The sequence below is a fragment of the Vulpes vulpes genome, chromosome 5 (assembly GCF_048418805.1).
Source record: "Vulpes vulpes isolate BD-2025 chromosome 5, VulVul3, whole genome shotgun sequence".
NCBI classification, from domain to species: Eukaryota; Metazoa; Chordata; class Mammalia; order Carnivora; family Canidae; genus Vulpes; species Vulpes vulpes.
In genome coordinates, this window is record NC_132784.1 from 33,010,999 (window position 1) to 33,031,080 (window position 20,082).

At 41.3% G+C, this 20,082-nt stretch overlaps 1 protein-coding gene across 50 annotated transcripts in view; it reads right to left on the reverse strand.

Annotated features, from left to right (window-relative positions):
- Positions 1–20,082, reverse strand: part of NEB (nebulin) — a 207,467-nt gene that overhangs the window by 42,958 nt on the left and 144,427 nt on the right. For all 50 annotated transcript variants that reach the window (XM_072757801.1, XM_072757772.1, XM_072757798.1 and 47 more), the window contains 15 exons: positions 19,364–19,468; positions 18,440–18,547; positions 16,997–17,104; positions 15,977–16,084; positions 15,345–15,449; positions 15,141–15,245; positions 14,415–14,513; positions 14,184–14,294; positions 6,826–6,930; positions 6,097–6,201; positions 5,517–5,621; positions 2,747–2,851; positions 2,474–2,578; positions 1,784–1,888; positions 679–783 (listed from right to left, as the gene is read on the reverse strand). In XM_072757801.1, coding sequence (XP_072613902.1) covers positions 679–783; positions 1,784–1,888; positions 2,474–2,578; positions 2,747–2,851; positions 5,517–5,621; positions 6,097–6,201; positions 6,826–6,930; positions 14,184–14,294; positions 14,415–14,513; positions 15,141–15,245; positions 15,345–15,449; positions 15,977–16,084; positions 16,997–17,104; positions 18,440–18,547; positions 19,364–19,468 — 1,584 coding nt within the window. The remainder of the gene's footprint in view (positions 1–678; positions 784–1,783; positions 1,889–2,473; positions 2,579–2,746; positions 2,852–5,516; positions 5,622–6,096; positions 6,202–6,825; positions 6,931–14,183; positions 14,295–14,414; positions 14,514–15,140; positions 15,246–15,344; positions 15,450–15,976; positions 16,085–16,996; positions 17,105–18,439; positions 18,548–19,363; positions 19,469–20,082) is intronic.

Consider the following 20,082-nt stretch of genomic DNA (forward strand, 5'->3'; position numbering starts at 1 on the left):
TGCTTTTTGACTTACATAAATTCATGGAAAATCCAAGGATAGGAAATTAAATATAAAACCATCCAAAAGTAAGTTAATTCATAGCTTGCTCATTTTGGCCATTTTAAGCTGAATTTAAATTATTGCAACAGTTCCAGGAAAGACTGGATAAGAACATAAGAGATATTTTGGGATATTTTGGGTGCAAATGGATACTTCTCTGCACCGATGTATGAGGAACAGTGGCAATATATGTGAAAGCACGAATCACTGCTCTCCCCTTTGGGCTGGCCCTTCCAACCATTGCCATTTCTGGGCCTCGCTAAGGGATGCCAAATTAACCTTGAGCTTCTGGGTCTTCCAACCCTACACAATATCACGTTTAAGGGAGTTCAGCTGATAAAAATCAACAAAATCCTTGACGTTCCTCCTCTTGCCACCCAAAGGGCTGTGCTATCCTATGTCAGTACAAACAGAGGCAATGATGACAGTGGGGCCCTCACATCACTCTGGACAGTCTCACTCTGCTTTTGGTAGAGCCCATCAAATGGTGACATTATAAGCAGCTTTCCAAATCTTTATCTTGAATCAACGTTTAAATTGACTCTCCTGTCATTTCATATATTGAGTTTGAATCAAACAACTTCATAGACTTCTTAAGGGAACCTAATAGGCTTAGCTGGATCAAGTCATACATACCTCATTCATCAACTGCGTTGCATACTTGAAATGCTTATTGATTGGACAATCTGCGACATACTTGAAATCTGACTTCGTCCTTTCAAATACCTCTTTATACTTATACTAGAGAAAACAGAACATGGGTACTTGAGAGCAGGCTGGGATTACCTTTAGAATGAGATGTCATTTATCCTATACACAACTGAGATAATTTACTCATGGAGGCTAACAAGTAATGAGTGAACATTTACTTTGTCTCCCAAGGCAGTGAAAAGTATACCCATGTGGATACCTAAAAACTAGCCTGCAGTATATACTTTGTTGAACAGATGTCAACTAGATCCATCTTCCACACTAGGCAAAAATACAAATCCATTTCTTCTTTGTTTCTATATATTATAAGGGTTATTATTTTATTTTGTTTTATTCCATGTGAACTTGAAGGCATTTTTAATCCATTAATTTGAAATAACTTTCCAGTAATTAGATAATCATATTTTAAAGCAGAGGTGAGCTAACATCTAAACCACTATCTGTTTTGAAATGACTCAATGATTTTTTTTTAAACAATTTTAGGGGATTGTAACAAAGACTATGTAACAGAATGAATGTGGGCCACGAGTCTAAAATATCTACTATCTGGCACTTCTCAGAAAAATTTGTTGACTCATATTTCAAACTCAAGGGAAGCTCATCCAGCTTCTTTACTTTGTAAATAGGAAAATGAGGCCATAAAAAACAGTTATTTGCCTCAAGTCACACATCAACTTTGTGGACTAAAATCATCCTACTATGTATGTTACCATGTCAACTTTAACAAAGTTAGTCACCCAGAGACATAGTAAGGAAGAAATTCTGGAAGAGCCATTAGAGTTATGGCTATGGTAGCAAATACTAAGATGACTTTTTATCATACTCAAATTATATAAATAAATGACTATAGTCGGTGAAGACAGTACTAAGAAACTTCCTAAGTAAACAGTTCAGTACGTACTCCAACTACAAGGTCTAAATGCTAGGATAGAGATGGGTACATGAAAAGCCATTTCGTGAGTACTAATTCTCTCTGTGGGCACTGGAATATGTTAAATGCAGGTAGTTCTTATTCTTGAAGTAGATATACCTTGCTGTAGAGAGTCTTGTTCTTTTCAGCCAGAGTGAAGTCAGGGGTATCATAGGCATAGCAACCAATGCCCCTAAGCCAGGTCAAATCTTCTTTATATTTTACCTGGGAGAAGAACATCAAAGAATTTTAAGAACCTATCTCTAAATAGTAGTAGGTTAAGATCAATACAAGCAGAGCAAATAGAAGCTCTGACTACTGAAGTATAAAGAATTCTAAAGTATTAAAACAATCATTTAAGAGAAGTTTCCAGGAATACTGATTTCTGTTCATTTTATGGTGTATTGTTGTATCGTACATGGAAATTTTAATTTTTAATACTAATTAAAGCAATTCAATTTTAACAGGCATATTTTTCCTAGAAAGCATATTAGCTCAGCAGCTATATTTTCATACAGAGAGCTGAAATTTTGAAATGAGCATTGATTTCCTAGAGGAAGTGTATCAGTTCTAGTCCCATACTATGGTATCATACATTTGGAAGAAAATTTAGGTTTATAAATTTGAATATATTTTTCTCTCCCCCAAGTTAAATCTCAGTTACTTAGCAGTGATTTTGGGGATTTAAAGATCCATACAGAAGATCTAAAATCTGGCCAAGTGTTTAATCAATTTTTATGCAGTGTTTGATTTCATAAGTCATATGGGAATATGAATTTATATGTAAAAACAGAAAGTTTTGAGACTCACATCACTGATTGCATCAGTAACTGCCCGATGGTGGAAATGCTCTGGGCGATCAGGAATGGACAGCCAGATTCCCAACTGACTCATATAGTTCTCCTTGTATTTCACCTGTGGTAAAAACACAAAGGCAGCTATAAAGTCTTACCCAACTTTGATATAACAAAGCCTACTTTTCTCTAGAGTTTTAAGAAAGGAAGACTACTTTAAAAAAAAAAAAAGAGAAAAAAGATGGTAGGTTATTAGGCCCTACACAACTGGAAATACATAGGGACATACTTTACTAATGTCATCTGTGACTTTGCGATGATAAACAATGTCGAGAGCATCCTTCACAGTGTGATATTTTCCTTTGGTCTTTTGAAATGTTTCTTTGTAGCGTAGCTGGAAAGAGAAACAGCACATTGATTATGAAAATCCATCAAGTTAAATAATTGAGTTCTTTTAAGCTTGAACTCTAGAGTCTTCTCTCAGGTTTTCCCATGAATAAATTTAGGAGAGATTAAACAGCTCATTTTTCATATCCTGGAAGAGAAGAAGGACATTAGGAGACAACTAACGAAATCTGAATAAAGAGTTTACTTAATAATTATGTATCAATATGGATTCCCTCATGACAAATGTACCACGGAAATGTAATGTGTTAACAATAGGGGAAAATGGATATAGGGTATATGGAAACTCTCTGTACTATCTTTGCAACTTTTCTGTAAATCTAAAACTACTTAAAATAAGAAGCTTATTTAAATCTCAAGCAAGCAGGGGCACCTGGGTGGCTCAGTGGTTGAGCATCTGGCTTTGGCTCAGGACGTGATCCCAGGGTCCTGGGATCCAGTCCCACATTAGTCTCCACACAGGGCGCCTGCTTTTCCCTCTGCCTGTGTGTCTCTGCCTCTCTCTCTGGGTCTCTCATGAATAAATAAATAAAATCCTTAAAATAAATAAATAGATAAAACTCAAGCAAGCAAACGAAAAGCTAATTAGGTGGAGGAAAAAAGTAAACTATCTTGTTGAGCTCAAGACTTATTAACGTACAAGAGGAGAAAGATTTAATTTCTAACTCCAAATATCAAAATGCCTTCTCCATGAGGCAGTCCTGAAATTTTATTTTATAATCTTGATCTTTGTGGTATTTCAAGAGATAACATCTCTTAACTTTAATCTAAGAATATCACAGAAGATTCAGCCCATTTACACAAGATGAGCACTTCTCTGAGCAGTCTGTTTTCAACCTCAAGTCTTTTGGGTAGCTAAGCCAACCCATAATTAAAGCGGTCTTTTCTCTGACATCATAACTTTAGTTTTCACATGAATAATCTCATAAAATTGCTTAGCTCCACTTGGGGGGACAGCCACTGTAGAAAAGCCAAACTTAATGCCAGATACCACCCTTGTTACATTGGACTATTTTAAAGGTTAGAGTTATCAGCACTGGTAGGGGAGAGGCCTAGGAGTAGGGCTGTCCACTGGGGCGTAATGAGCCCTGGGGCCAATTTCACTGTGTGACCACCCCAGAGAGGGGTGATGTAGATAAGGCTTGTTCAAATTAATATTCAACAGTAGCCTTGAAGTGATAAAGATTGGGGGTGTCACAAGAAGACTAAAAATATCCTAGGGGATGGACTTTGAGGGTAGTATACAATTCTCTCAGCTTATATTTTTAAGCAAAATGGTCTGCACCTGACCCCCAACAGTAGGAAACCAGTGCCTTGGTGTGTTGGTACAGTGCAGCACTGAGCAGCACACATGCACATTATACATTTAGTGAAGAGCATGCTAACTACCTTGGATGTTTCGGGAGATGCCAGCACTATGTGCTCAGCCCATTGGATCTCACGCCACTAGACACCAGGGATGGGATCTACATATCTCACAGGGTCAGGGGACAAGGTGCTAGTCCAACTAGCAGACTCCTTTCAACTCCAAATGAAAATCATGGAACTGAGATGCTGTTTGAATTGTTTCAATTCACATTTCTCTTTAGAGATCACTATAATGACTTTAAGATGCCTTGAAATCCTAGAGCAGTGTTCTTAAATTGAGGGGTTATGAGACATTGATTTGGCTTTTGGCTGAGTTTAAGTCCCAGTGTGCAGCCAGTCCTCTAGGGATTCCAGTTCTAGTAATGGGTGTAGTACATCTGCAGGTGGGCTGAAAAATATGCTAAGAACTGATTACCCTGAATTGATTAATTTCACATGTTTTTAAAGATATTATTTATTTGAGAGAACAAGAGAGAGAAACAGAGAGAGAGAGAGAGCTTGAGCAGAGGGAGAGAGAGAGAAGTAGACTCTCCACTGAGCAGGAAGCCTGACTCAGGGCTTGATGACCTATGAAATTATGACCTGAGCCACCCAGGCTCCTCTAGTTTCATATCTTTATTAACAGGTAATCTCATTATCATTAAAAGCCAGATGCATCCTTGATCATGTGTTATGGGAGATGAAAAGCCTGTCCCCTCCTAATTCTAACCAATGTGTCATTCTCATGATTTAGGTGGTCAAGAGAAGAAAGGGAACAAACATTTTCTGAGTGTCCACTAGGAGCCCAGCACTGTGCCAGGAATGTTATATATGTTATCTTGTTCCATCTAATTGAATTATCGTAATTCTTATCCACAGCCCATATATAAGAAAAGAGTCTCAGAGATATTAAATAAATTGTATAGTGTTATAGTGGGCAGGTGACAACAACAGGATTTGAAACCATGTTTGGCTGACTCCAAGACCATGACTTTATGGATAAGTAGCAATTACTTCTCAAGTATCCCTAGCAAATGCTACCAAAGAATTATAAGAAGGGGTCATAGTTTTGTTAAGAGGACCCATGAGAAAAACAACAGGCTTTTAGCATCGCTTAGCATTATTCTTGGCTCCCGTGCCTGACTGATACTGTTGGTGCCTTTTGTTATTTCAGTGTTGTTGTTTTCACGATCCATGTGGTGGACCAGGTCGTTGAACTGTGGAGGACTGTAATATCTTTTGTTTCTTAGGTACTACAACCTTGGCTGTTCCTATCACAACAGAAGAAAGAGAAAAGGGGTGCATACATCACTGGCGTTCCAGTAAGCCTTCTTGGCTCTGATGAGGACTGGTGTGTCTGGAATGGGAGTATACTTGTCCTTCATTTTTTCATATTGAATCTTGTACTTTGTCTAAGAAATAAAGACAGAAAAAAGAAACAAACTTAAGTTCAATGTCTTCATTCCTCCCAATTCCCAACCATGAATTTATTTATTCATAGGAATAAATGTCACTTGTCGTAACCTGGGGACATAGTATATCGGGCTCGATACCAAAATAGCTTAACCTGTGTTTTGATGCTGCTGAGCATAATAATAGAAATGAGCTCTCTGATCAGAGGCAGCAAGGGAAGTTTTTAAGGAAAGACTTTTTCTTCTTCTTTTTTAATGATTTAGTTTAAGTGAGTGTGTGTGCAGAAAGGGGCAGAGGGAGAGAAGCAGAATCTCAGACTCCCTGTGAGCCTGACACAAGGCTTGCTCGCATGACCCTGAGATCATGACCTGAGCTGAAATCAAGAGCTGGCCATTTAACTAACTGAGCCACCTGGGCACCCCAATATTTTTTTTCTTTAACCCAGTGTACCTTGGTGCCAAATTCCCAACTTACCTCACTGACCATATCCTTTACGTCTTTAGCATGTTTCAGGGCTTTGGTCTGGTTCCCAGCATGATGGTGGGGTCTCTCTTTGGTGGCAAGCTCAACATAAAGATACTAAATGATCAGAGAATAGGGATCAGATGTTATAGAGACAAAACATTTATTATTTAGTATTCAGTCATTTTCATTCATTTCTAACCCTTAAATGGGAGTGTCTACTTGTCTTTGTCCTGCTTTTTTATTTATGATATGTATTTCTTTTCATTTGTTTCTGTTTCACATTTGGAAACACACATACACACCCGAGTTACCCAATACCCTCAACTGTTGAGTGTGGCCTGATCTAAATCCACGTGATAAAGAATGCCGATGGAAGAATGAGAGGATTCTAACAAAGCTCTCAACACATTCCCCCCACCCCTTTTTTGTCTGAATGCATAAAAGTGGTAACAATAGGTCCTACAGAAGGAATCAAGCAGTTCGGTTCACAGACCATTCATCCAATGACAAAAGTCGTAGACAATTTAGAAAAATAGACATGGTATTGCTTGCTTAGGTAAAACACAGCCACAGTTATGATGGCCCAAAAGAGAACTGCTTGCAGTTAAGGGCCATGAGGCTGCATCAAGGACAACCAAGTATGAGAATCTGGTGCTGGGCTGGAGTGGGCAAGTATACATAACCCCCCACTGTGATGCCAGTGCTGCAGGTTTGTGAGGCTCTGTTGATGAATCTTACCTGACTCTGAAGCTTCTGCCCTCGCTTGGCTCTTAAAAGATCAGGAGTATCAGGAACTGAGGTGAAGATTGACTTCTGCTTTTTGCCTGCAGCTCTGTACACCAGCTGGACATAAAATAGTCATTATCATTATTTCTCCTTTATTGGCACATTAAGGTCTCTGCTGAGAGATGCCTTTACTGCTTCATAAAGAAATCAGGGCTTGTCCCACTGCAGCAGTCCTGGTTTCTGCTCAATAATGTATTTTCCTCCTTAGCCCTCCTTTTCTTTTTCCTTTGTATCAAACTAAGACATTCTGTAGCTTGCCCACAATTCAAGCCTCCTACTGTGTTCTTGGGTCCTGCTCTCACTGGTCCCATTCTAGGAGCCTCTGCCAGCAATTATACGTTTCCCCTCTGTTTCTTCAGTCCTTCATCTGCAAACAAATTTTGCTCCCTTCCTTCACTAAGCCTTTTCCAATCTCTACCAATGATTTTCTTTCTACCTTTCACAGCCAAGCAGACTATGTATTTCTTCTTTTTCTCTTTAATTAATTCTCAAGGTAACAGTTTGGCTTCCATGCAACCACACCAATGAAGTCACTCTCCTTAGGACCGCCAAAAACTTCACAACGGCCAAATGCAAGAATGGTTCTCTGTAGCAACTGAAACTGCTCAGCTGTTTCATTCCTGAAACTGTTCTTCCCTGCTTCCCATCCTGGTGCTCTCTCCTGAGTGGCCTTTCTAGGCACTCCTCCATCTATGGTTCTACCCTTCCCCAAGGTTGCTACTAGCTGGAGTCAGGGTTGGCTTCTTTTACCCTATACGTCGTCTTTGGGTAATCTCGTCTGTTCCTATGACCTCAATCATTAATTTGAGATGGAGGATTTCCAAATGTATATATCCAGTGTTTCTCCTAAGTCAGACCCACATTTTCAACAATGTTCTGAACTTAACTATGTTCATTGCAGAATTTTTTATATTATCTCCATCTCCAGCCCAAATCTGCTTCTTTATCTATTTTCTCTACTTTGCTAAATGACTCCTTGATCTCCTTGTCATGCAGGCCAGACACTTGAGGGAGTCATCCTAGACGTTTCCCTCATTCCCACAACAAATGATCATGAATTCTGGGCTCCTAACTTTGTGACAGCCTTTAAGTCTGACCCACCTTCTCCTTTTTTGCAGATACTGCCTTAATTCAGCCTCCTATATCATTTCTTCTCAACACATCTTCAAGAGCCTCCTAAAACACCTCCTCCATTGTACCACTCATTCATCTTTCACAAGTATGAGAAGATTTTCTTAAAGCTCAGATCTAATCGTATCTTAATGCTTAGAAATAATTCTAATTCCACATATGAGAAAGGTCATATGATATTTGTCTTTTTCTGTCTGCATATTTCACATTGCATAATGCCCTTGAGGTCCATTCAAGTTGTCACAAAGGGCAAACTTTCATTCATTCTGATATTTGTGGCTGCCACCCACAGGACACTTCTTGGTCACTTGGCTCTGAAGGTCAAGGGAGCTTGTGCTCCTGATCCCATGAGACTCTTATAACAAAGAACACACAGAAAGGAGCTCATAGCCCTGTCTGGGAGTCTGATTTTTAAAATTGTAACCAGGAGACACTCCTGGTGGTAGGCTGGTAGGGCTTACTCTTGTGGGTCTCATAGGACTGTAACCAATGGAGAAAGAGTTCTTAAATAGCAACCACCCTCAGGACATAGAAAAAGACAACAGACTCAGGAGCTCAGTCTTTCTGTAAAGGAGGCTTGTTAGCTAATCATTGTGACTGCAGCTTGAAGGGCAGGCTTCTAATTAAAAATGCATCTTGGGGCTGACTATAATAATCCTTTTCAGATAATTTAGAGGGCATATTCTATCTTCGTCTTTAACCCTCTGCTGTGCTTCAGAGTGCCAATATATCCTGGAAGGAAGCTTTATACACACCTGGTCCTTGGTTTTTGAAGCTGCCAAAGGGGATACCCCTTGACTGACTGCCACTGGTAGCCTGGGGGGCTTGTATTCCTGGGTTCCACAGGACTATGGCAATTGGAAGGACAGTTCTTAGTAGGCTACCACCCCAAAGGCACTGCACAGACAGCAGACTGGGGCATATTCCCAGTCTTTCTGAGAAGGAGGCCTCTTTTCTTGTCCTAGATCTTTGGCCTGAGGGGTAAGGCCTTAGGTTTGACACACATCTAGTGGTCTATAGAGCTGCTAACAAGGAACATAGGTTGTAGATGCCATCTTGGTGCTCTAAACTTTGCCTTGCTCCAGCTTGCTTGTTTCACCAAGAAAAGAACTTTTACACTTGTTTGGAGTCCTGATTTCTATGACTGCCAGCCAGAGGACACCTCCAGATTGCCTGGTTCTGGTGGTCAGCAGGTTTTATGCTTGTAGTGCCTTATGATTGTATTTGCATATATTTAAAAGCTGATGCCTGAGGGTTTGGCCTCCAGTCAGCCCAAATCTAGGTGCTGAGATCCTCCCTTTTGGTACACTGTATGGTCTTGGCAAATCCTCGACTATTCGGAGCTATTAAAAATATAACAGGTTGCTTACACAAGCATGAAGGTTTGAATGACAACCAACAGATGAGACAGGGTTGAACAACAAGCTCCACCTCCTCCATGAAGCCATTCCTTCAAGACTGGAAAGATGGTGGTTTCATTTATTGTATAGAAATTAACACAGAGAGTCAAGCAAAATGAAGAAACAGAGGAATATATTCCAAATGAAAGGACAAGATAAAACTCAGGGAAAAAACCTTAATAAAATGGAGATGGTTTACTTGATAAAGAGTTTAAGGTAATAATAGTCATAAAGATACTCACCAAACTGGAAATAAGAATGAACGAACGCAGTGAGAATGTCAACAAAAAGATGGAAAATATTAAATAGAAGTCACAAAGCTGAAGAATACAAAAACTGAGCTGAAAAATACACTAGAGGGTTTCAACAGAAAATTAGATAAAGCAGAAGAAAGGATCAATTAACCTGAAGATAAAACAGTGGAGCTCACCTAATCAGGGCAGCAAAAGAGAAAAGAATGAAAAAAAAAAAAAGGGAAGATAGCCTTAGAAACTTGTGGGATAGCATCAGATGGACTAACATTTGCATCATAGGGCTTCCCAAAGAAAAAGAGAGAAAGGGATAGAAATCTTATTTGAAAAAATAATGGCTGAAATACTAATTTCCCTAACCAGGAGAAGAAAACAGACATCCAGATCTAGGAAGCACAGTGAGTTCCAAATAAGGGGATCCCAAAGAAATCAACACCAAGACACATACTAATTACAATGTTAAAAGCTAAAGACATAAAGAAACCATTAAAAGTACCCCCCCAAAAAAACAACTTGTTACATACAATAGAACACCCCCCCCCCCACCTCCTAAGAGAATCAGCTATTTTTCAGCAGAAACTTTGCAGACCAGAGGGAGTAACACAACACATTTGAAGGGCTGAAAGGAAAAACTTCTGACCAAGACTACTCTACTTGGCAAAGTTATCATTCAGAAGTGAGGGAGAAAGAGAGTTTTCTAAACAAGCAAAAGCTAAAGGACTTTATCACCATTAATGCAGCCTTACAAATGATGTTAAAGAAAAAAATAAAGGCAAAAAAAACCCAGGAGATGCTAAAGAGATTTCTTTAAATTGAAAAGAAAGGGTGCTAATTAGTGATAAGAACACACATGAAGAATAAATCTCACTGGAAAGGTGAATATGTGGTAAAAGTGAATTAAGGTAAAAGACAAAAATAACTGATTACAATTAAGTAAGGGATACACAAAATAAAAACATGTAAAATGTGACATCAAAAACATAAAACATTGGGGAAAATAATGTTGAGCTTTACAATGGGATCAAACTTAAGTTGTTATCAACTTAAAATAGGCTGTTATAGAAGTTGCTTCATGATAACCATAAAGCAAAAACCTATAGGAAATATACAAAAGATGAAAAGAAAGAAATACAAGCATACCAGTAAAATAAATCAAACCAGAAAGGAAGAGAGCAAGAGAGGAAGAAAGGAAGAGATAAAGACTATACAAACAGCCAGAAAACAATAAAATAGCACTAATAATATACATATCAATAACTACTCAAAATGTAAAGGTACTCAATTCCCCAATCAAAAGACAAAGAGTGGCCAAATGGATTAAAGAACAAAACCTACCTGGGTAGCAAAGTCAGTTAATCATCTGACTTTTGGTTTAGCTCAGGTCATGATCTCGGGGTTGTGGGATTGAGCCCCGAGTCAGGTTCCATGCTTGGCACAGAAACTGCTTGAGATTCTCCTCTCCCTCTGCCCCTCCTGCTCCTGCTTGTTTGCTCTTTCTCTAAAATAGGTGAATAAATCTTTAAAAAAAAATAAGACCTATCTATACACTGCTTATAAGAGACTCACTTTATATATAAGGACACACAGAGACTAGAAGTGAAGGGATATAAAAAAATATTTCGTGCAAATGAAAACCAAAAGAAAGGTGGAGGAGTAGCTATACTTATATGGACAAAATAGACTTTAGTACGAGACAAAGATGGGCATTATATAGTGATAAAGGAGCCAATTCAACAAAAGATATAATATTTGTCAATATGCACTCAACACAGAAGCACCTAGATATATAAAGCAAATATTAACAGACCTAGGCAGAGAAATAGCAATACAATAATAGCTGGAGACTTTAATATCATCACACTTATGTCAATGCATAGATTATCCACACAGAAAAATCTACATAGAAACATTGGCCATAGAGTAGACCAGATACTCACAGAACATTCCATCTAAAAGCATCAGAATACACATTCTTTTCAAGTGTATGTGGAACATTTTCCAAGACAGATCGTATGTTAGGCATAAAACAAGACTCAATACATTTAAGAGGACTGAAATCCTATCATGCATCTTTTCCAATCATAGTGAGATAAAACTAGAAATTAATTACATGAAGAATATTGGAAAATTCACAAATATGTGGAGATTAAATAGTATGATACTGAACAACAATGGGTCAAAGAAGAAATCAAAAGAAAAATAAAAAAGTAATCTTGAGACAAATGAAAATGTAACATACCAAAACTTATGGGATGCACTTCTAAGGTGAAAGTTTATAACAATGCCTACCTCAAAAAACAAGAAAATTTTCAAAAAACAGCCCAACTTTACACCTAAAGGAACTTGAGAAAGAAGAATAAATAAGCCCAAAGTTATTGAAAGGAAGGAAATAAAGGTCAGGGAAGAAGTAAAATACAAACGAAAAATACAATGGAAAAGATTGATGGAAGAGCTGGTTCTTTGAAAAGATAAACAAAATTGACAAACCTAGACCTAGACTCACCAACAAAAAGAGAACTCAAAATCAGAAATAAAAGAGGAGATGTAATAATTGATACCACAAAAACAGAAAGTATCAAAGAGATTACTATAAATAATTATGTGCTAAACAAACTGGACAATTTGGAAGAAAAAGATAAATTCCTAGAGGCATAAAACATGCCAACACTGAATTTTTTTTTAAAAGATTTATTTATTCATGAGAGACCGGGGGGGGGGGGGGGGGGGCAGAGACACAGGCAAAGGGAGAAGCAGGCTCCATGCAGGGAGTCCGATGTGGGACTCTCGATCCTGGGTTTCCAGGATCACACTCTGGGCTGAAGTCAGGTTCTAAACTGCTGAGCCACCGGGCTGCCCATGTCAACACTGAATTATGGTGAAATAGAAAATCTAAACAGACCAATTACTAGTAAGAAGACTGAATCAATAATCAAAAACCTCCTAACAAACAGGAGTCCAAGATCAGAAGGCTTCATTGCTGAATTCTACCAAACATTCAAAGAATGAATACCAATCCTCTCAAAGTCTTTTAAAAAATAGAGGAGGTGGATCAGTATTTTATCATGCTCACATCATTGTTCCAGTGAGGCAAGTGTGGGAGAAAATGAATTACTAAAGAATAGCTATTCTTCTTCCTCAATGTTGATGCACAAGACACACAAAATCCTAACAGGAATTGGGAAAAGGAGAAATTAAAATTTTAGTAATTCTGAATCCAAATAGCCGAGAAAAATAAAGGTATTTCAGAGACAGCAATAACCATCTCAAGTTACCATACAATGTTTTACTACGTGGTAGCTGGAGGACAGGCGTGCTACTTAAAGCAGTGGTTTCTAACACTGGCTGCATATTAGAATCATTATTAGAATCATTATGGAGCAGCTAAAAGCATGCAGATGCCTACACACAGAATCAGAAAGTCTGCTGTGAGGCTGGGGAGTCAGAGCCCACTCAAGGGGAGTTTAGAAATACTTCCCAGGTGGTTCTAATATATGGCCAGTGCAGAGAAGCACTTTGCTGAGATACAAGAACATAGGCATTCCTGGCTAAGTGCTGGTGCCAAGGGAAGTGACACAGGTAAGCTTTCAGCAAAGCAAATGGGCTCAATTTAGCATCTATAAAAGCTAAGGAACTTATCATCCTCTACCGCTAGCTCACTAGAAGTGTAGGAAGCTGCACACCCCCACCCCCTCATTGCGGGCAACCTTTGGTTTGCCAGGACATCTCTAAGTCTAAGAGCATAAGTGATTCCTAATTAGCAGCCACTAAAACTATTGAAGATGGGGAGTCAATGAAGTGGCCAGACTGCCAATGTGTGCAGGAATGTGTGCAGGAATTCGTTCAGTGAAGTCTGATGAAGCTACACGACAAATCGAGTTGAATGAGAATGACCAACTCATCTATAATAAAAACCATTTGCATTTGTGGAATGCCCTTATCTTTACAAAGCACATTTAATCCCTGGCTAATATGGACATCTGTTACAGCCAAGGCACTATGGGATATACATCTAAATAAGACGGGGTCCAACCCTCAAGCAATGAGGAACGGAGGGGAGAGCACGAGATCTATACACAACTAGCTGTGATAGACTGGAAGCCTCGGGGCCAACTGAAAATGAAACAAAATAGTTCAGAATTTGTTCAGTGGGCCGCAGAGCAGGGAGCCATTAAAGACTTTTCAAATGGCACCACCAAGGTTAGGATTTCTGATAGCAGGGATTAAAAGAGCAAGTTTTGAAATAAATTTGGTTTGGAGACCACAACAATAGTGTAACACAGGCCTCTCCAATTTATAAAATCAACTCTCAGCAGCTCCAGTCACAGGTAGTCAAGTACCAACATCCTTATCAAAAAGGGAACAAAATAAGTAAACTGAGGCAAAATGAGGTCAACTGACTTGCTTAGACACGGTAGCCACTCCAAAATTATATTAGAGGGGAGATTTTTTTTTTTTTCTGAGTGCAGTTGCCTATAAAACAGTCAGCAGAGGAATAAGTCACTTGCAGTGACAGGTTCAGCATCCTTACCTCGCTCAGATGTGTCTTCAGTTCCTGCACTTTTCTGTATTCTGGAGTGTCAAGCACCACTTTGTATTTATCTCGCATCTTCCTCGCCTTATCAGTGTACAGGTAGTTAGACTTAAAGAAAAAAACAGAAGCACAAATTCATCAGTCATTTAAAGAGTTATATTGAGGCTAGTGACGTGACGTATGGAAGCTGTGCCAGGGTAGCTATGTGTCGTGAAGATGTGCACTCACCCAGAGCTTGCGCAGGTGCCGGGAGCGGACCATGTCGGGAGTGTCATACAGGAAGCAGCCCAGTCCCCTGAGGATCTGCAAGTCCTCTTTATATTTAATCTGTGTGGCAGAAACAGAAATATAGCTGGCCATGAGTAGATGCAAACAGGAACCAATAAGATAGAGTAGTGAGACCTTCATGTTGATATAGGTTTCATTTTGGTTGAACATGTCTGCCCTATATTCTTAGTTGGCTAGCACTCAAATGAATCACAGATTTTTAAATTTAATCTCTAATCCTGAGCTAAGGAAAATACTGCTATTTGTTACTATATTGATGGGAGGAAAGAATGGATTGAACGGAGTGGTCTTTCAGGAGATGGAAACATTTAAGGAGAAACAAACATGGGAGAAGGAAGTTGCCAAGGAGGATGGGAGTGGAGATGAGCAAGTGAAGGATACTAAATGGGACCCAGGACGAGACCAGGTCGGGTGAGGGACTGGTAATGGCTCAGTGTTGAATTTAGAGTGGCGGTCAGCAATTCTTGTAATTCCTAAATGTTCTTCTTACTACTGTTTCCATAGTTGGAGAAATGCGGGGTCCTGCTTCCACACAATTTCACCTCCAAGCTGTACACCCAGTGTAGAAGTACTCAATGCAGAAGGCTGTTCTAAGACCACAGTTGGCTTACATGCACACAGCCCCTTGGTAAGAGCTTTTTAGAAAGACTCAGATGAGATGCTTACATCACTGGTGATGTCTCCCACGTAGCGGCAATGGATCACTTGGGGTGTGTAAGGCAGTGAGATCATGTGGCCTTGCATCTTGAAGAAGTCTGATTTGTAGATCAACTAAAAAAATGCCCCAAAACACAAACATCAGAGACCACATGGCTGACATTCCTCCTGGGGTTCCACAGCCTGCCCTCTCTCTCTTAAGAAAATACTCACCTCACTGACAGCCTCTTGTGTCTTCTTGACTTGGCGGATTTCAGGTGTATCGGGAGTTGTGTGAATCTTGTCTTTCAGTTTGTGGTACAGTTGTCGATACAATCTCTACGTTGGAAGAAAAACCATTGCAGGTATTTAGCGTGGGAAGATGAGGGCATCTGTCAACTAATCAATAATCAAATATTCTACATAAAGAGCCATGAGGAGCAATTAAGGATGAAAGTGACTGAGATTAGGAAAAAAGAGAAAATGGTACTTATTTTACTTAGGTGAAGAATTCTGAGCATAAAGTCTTCCACATTCTATCAGATGGTTGGATAGGGTCAGATATACAGACCAACCATTTATATAGAAAACCAGGGTCACAAATCAGACTAAAATGCAAATTCGTTAATGATTTTTTAGTAACGAATCTCAAAAAAAAAAGGAATTAATTTGCATCATAATCTATGAATTGGGATCGACGATGGCATTACCAAATAAAGAAAAACGTCACCGATGGATACAAACATCAAAATGGTAACAAAAAGGACCCTCTCATTCCTTGCTGATACAGAAATTTCTAAGATATAGTACAAAGCCGTGGCCTTTGAAACTCAATACGCCCCCCACAGAATCAACATTCACTGTACCTCATTGGTAACATTGTTCACCCTCCGGACATGGACAAATGGGACGTCTTTGGGGCCAAGCGTGTATCCGTTTGCCTTGATGTGTTCATACACTTCTTTGTACTTGAACTGGGAAGGCAGAGTCAGAATGAGTTCGCTGCCGGGTCACAAAGAGTAGCTGTACATTCCTCACACAGAAAGGAGCTGCTGCTTTCATTTGAAAATCACTCTCCAAGTATTAAGTACAAGGAAAAGTCACGGACAAAAGGTCACTAGTAATCAGGACCTTGACAATTATTTTCTTGGCTAATAAAGCCAGGTGCAGAGAGGAATAAAATTCAGTGTTGCCTAGATGAACCTGCTTGCAGGCAGCTATGAAAAATACAAGGGAAAGCCTGTGTTTTTAGTCCCAGCACAGCTGGGGAGTTCGAACCTGCAAGGAAGAGAGGAGAGACTACTTCTGAGGCCGACAAGTAACTTTCCAGATGGATTTACCAGAAAAAATGACACATTAGGTAGTTTTATCTGCAAGTGTCTGATTTGGAGACCGTGAGTTTGGGCCTCTGGGTTTGTCTGCTGGCCGCCGGCAGGCTTGGGTCCCAGGACTCCAAAGGCAGAAGAGAGCTTATGGTTCTGCGGACTGCATACAGCTTCCCCCCACTCCGCCCCTGCGTGGAGCTCCCAAGTATCCCCAGCATCCCCGCTGGGGTGGTGGGAGCCCCTTTGCCCCCAGCTTTCTTCTCAGCAGCGGAGGGTGCACCATGGGGCCAGCATTGGAGCCAGTCGGCCCTCAAAGAACCCCATCTGCCCAAGGGACACACGAGACATCCTCTCCCCAGGCCACTGCCACCGCCCATGGGGTGCCTGGAGTCGCTGGGATGCTTGTGCACTAACGGAGGCAGAGGCGCTGCAACGGCCACACACCAGGTACGTGGGAGAGGGGCATGCTCAGCACAGGCCTGCCCCCCCCACTCCCCACCCCCAGGGGCCCAGGGTCAGTGCCCCTCTCCCAGCAGGCCTCGGGTGCGGGGAGGCACTCACATAGCTGCTCTGATAGCGCTTGTCCTTGGCGTGCTGGAAGGCCACCGTGTCGCCGGGGAGCCGGTATCCTGTGGGAAGGGTGCGCCGGCCGGCACCGCGGTACAGGCCCTATAGAAAGCAAGGGGTTAGGCTGCGCCAGGGCCCATTGAGTCAAACACACCGCACGCAGCCCACTCCAGGCTTTCGGTCGAGATGCCACGTGTCCTCGTTTACCAGGCCGATGTCACAAGAAGTCAGGGGAGTTCAAAGGGCCCGGCAACGAATGCATCATCCTTGACCCCCTGCTTCAACAGGGACAGGTGCCTGCGTGCTCCACGGCCCAGGCCTTGGGCTCGGGTCACATCTCCGAGCCCATCAGGCTCCCTGCTTGGCCCCCACCCTCCTCGCTAATACTCACTCGCTACATCTCTCTTGAGTAAATAAACCAAATCTTTAAGAGAGAGAGACAGAGAGAGTGAGAGAGATGCCTGGGGGGCTCAGTGGTTGAGCACCTGCCTTGGGCTCAGGGCGTGACCCTGGGTCCTGGGATCTGGTCCCCAATGGGGTCCCTGCAGGGAGCCTGCTTCTCCCTCTGCCTGTGTCTCTCAAGAATAAATAAAATCTTAAAAAACAGAGCGAGTGAGCGATAAGTGAAGGGGCCCATAGGAAATAATTCTTCTATGTTTTGAATGTATGCCCAATTAGCTGCATGGAATCTAGCAAGAAAATGGGAGACGTAGAGAGAACAGGCAGTCAGTGCCTCCGGTGTCGTGAACCCTTAGGTGTCATTCACATTATCACCAGTCCCGGAGACAGTCATAATAATAAGGCACATCCCTGGAACCCCATCCCATCCCTCCCATAAACACAGTGTCAGGCCATGAAGAGGTCATGATTCTCTGATCCCTGGCAGATGGAGGAAAGGAGTTTCTGACCGTGATCCTAAATAGCCTGTCTTTTGGGGGAGCTCCAGGAGTAAGAATAGTATCAGAGATATCAGAGACCAAATGTCTTTCAACATTCACTATAGGAGAGTGACATCAAAGACTGAGACCAAAGTAGCCTGACCAGGTAACACCCAAAAGGGATATTAAATACATGAGTGGAATCCAGTTTCTTTCTCTTCTGAATTCCAACAATAATTTCTAGCCCTTTCTCTTACTATTAGCAGTCCCTTAAGATTATGTGCCTTCTCTTTGTCTTTTTGGTTTTAGGTTGTTTGATGCAGGTTGGCTTTCTCTCTTCCTTGTATCTTATAAATGTAAATGCAGTGTTGCTCAGTGTACTGTTTGGGTTTTTTCTTTGTTTTTTAAACTCAGGTGAATGGAACAGCATTGACAACTGAGAAGGTCAGGCTGAGATAAAGCCCAAGCCAAGGAGGGTTCTAACGAAGCCAGTGGCCTGGCCCTCGGAGGCCGCCCCTTGGATTTCTGCTAGCCCCTGCACTGGGTTCTCACTGCTCACCTCACTCTGGAGCTTGTGTGCATGAAGGGCCCGCTCCAGGTCCACAGTTTTCGTCGTTGGAGCCACTCTGCCTCTGACACTGTGCACGTAGTCATGGTGATAGACGGCCTGTGTCAGACAGAAGAGGGGTCAGCTGATTCTGATCACAGCAGCATCGTTGGAAAGAAGTAAATGGAAACCTAAGTCTCTCTTCAAGAAAGGAAGGAAGGTTTCCCTTTGCCTAAACAACTGACCCATCATTGTCTTGTCAACAGTCTCGCAAGTGGCGTGTGCACCCCACAGCGAGAGGGAAGCAGAGGACATGGCTCAGCATAGGGAGGGAACAGTGGCTATCTTAGGGCTCTAAGCTTCAAAACAATGGGTTTTTACATTCTAACTTGCTGGTGGGATTTGATATTTACTTATTTATTTGCGGGGTTAGTGAAAAGAAAAAAAAAAAGAGCAGCTGTGTGCTGGCTCTGCCCCCCACATCAGATAGTGGGTGCGGTGTGCGGCTGAGGCTTGGGCACCAGGCCTGCCCAGACCGTGGACGAAGGGCCCCATGGCACCCACACCACTCACCACGTGGCCTGCCCCCTCCTTCATCCTGCCACGACCAGCTCTAATTTTCCAGAAGGCTGACCCAGCAAGACACAACTGCTGCTCTTGATATGAGGCCTCAAAAAGCAGCTTTAAAGCAAAAAGCTCTAAAACACTGAGTATTCCATAGAGTTATATCATTTCTACCTCCACCCTGGGAACTGATTGAGCACACCGGGTTTTAGGAAATACGAGCAGAACCATAAGTAACTTTCTAAGGCACTAACTCTGGTCTCCCAGTTAGAAAAAGCCACTTTTTTTTTTTTTTTTTTTTTTTTGCCATGTCTGCTTGAGTGGTGGCCCCATGTTTATTACTGTCCACACGACTTCTCCTCGGGCACTTACATCACTCAGTTGTTTCCCACTTTTCACAGCCTGTACATAGACTGGAGTGTCTGTGACCAACTTGTAGTCATTCCTGGTCTTCTGTGCGTGAGATTTGTACTTGATCTGCCAAGAGGAATAAAAGAAGCCTGTGTTAGACCATTCACGGTTCTAGAAATTGCTGCTTTCACGGAGGGTTTGGTTGCTATTAAAACTCATGACATTTACTTTCATTAGCACTTATTCAATTGACCAGGAGGCATTTGAATTTTATGACAATCTGCATAATGGATGCTTATAGTCCTATGGAGCTTCTAGAGCCTTCTAGCAGGCTTGACAGCTGCTCTTCTAGGAACATTTAAGCTTTTTTACTGAAATCTTGATTACAGTGTTAATTTGCTCAGCAAATTCTCTTTTTAAATAGATCCTGTCTATAGCATCACAAACACCTCACAAGTGAGATTCCCCTAATATGAGAATCATGTGCTTGATAGATCTGAAATAGTCCAAATGTAGAGAGAGGCGCCAGGGAAGGACAACAGGACAGCTTGACCGTGTTGTTTAATAGGAAAGCTATGTGCATTCCAAGAAACGGCCGTTCTCTGCTTCTTAGCATCCTTCTCCAGCTCAGCCATCCTCAACATCATTTAAGACATAGCTGGTCTGTGACAATGTCCATAACTCTCCCTTTGACTTAGACTATGTAGAAAAGGAAATATACTTTTCAAAAAACCCCATAA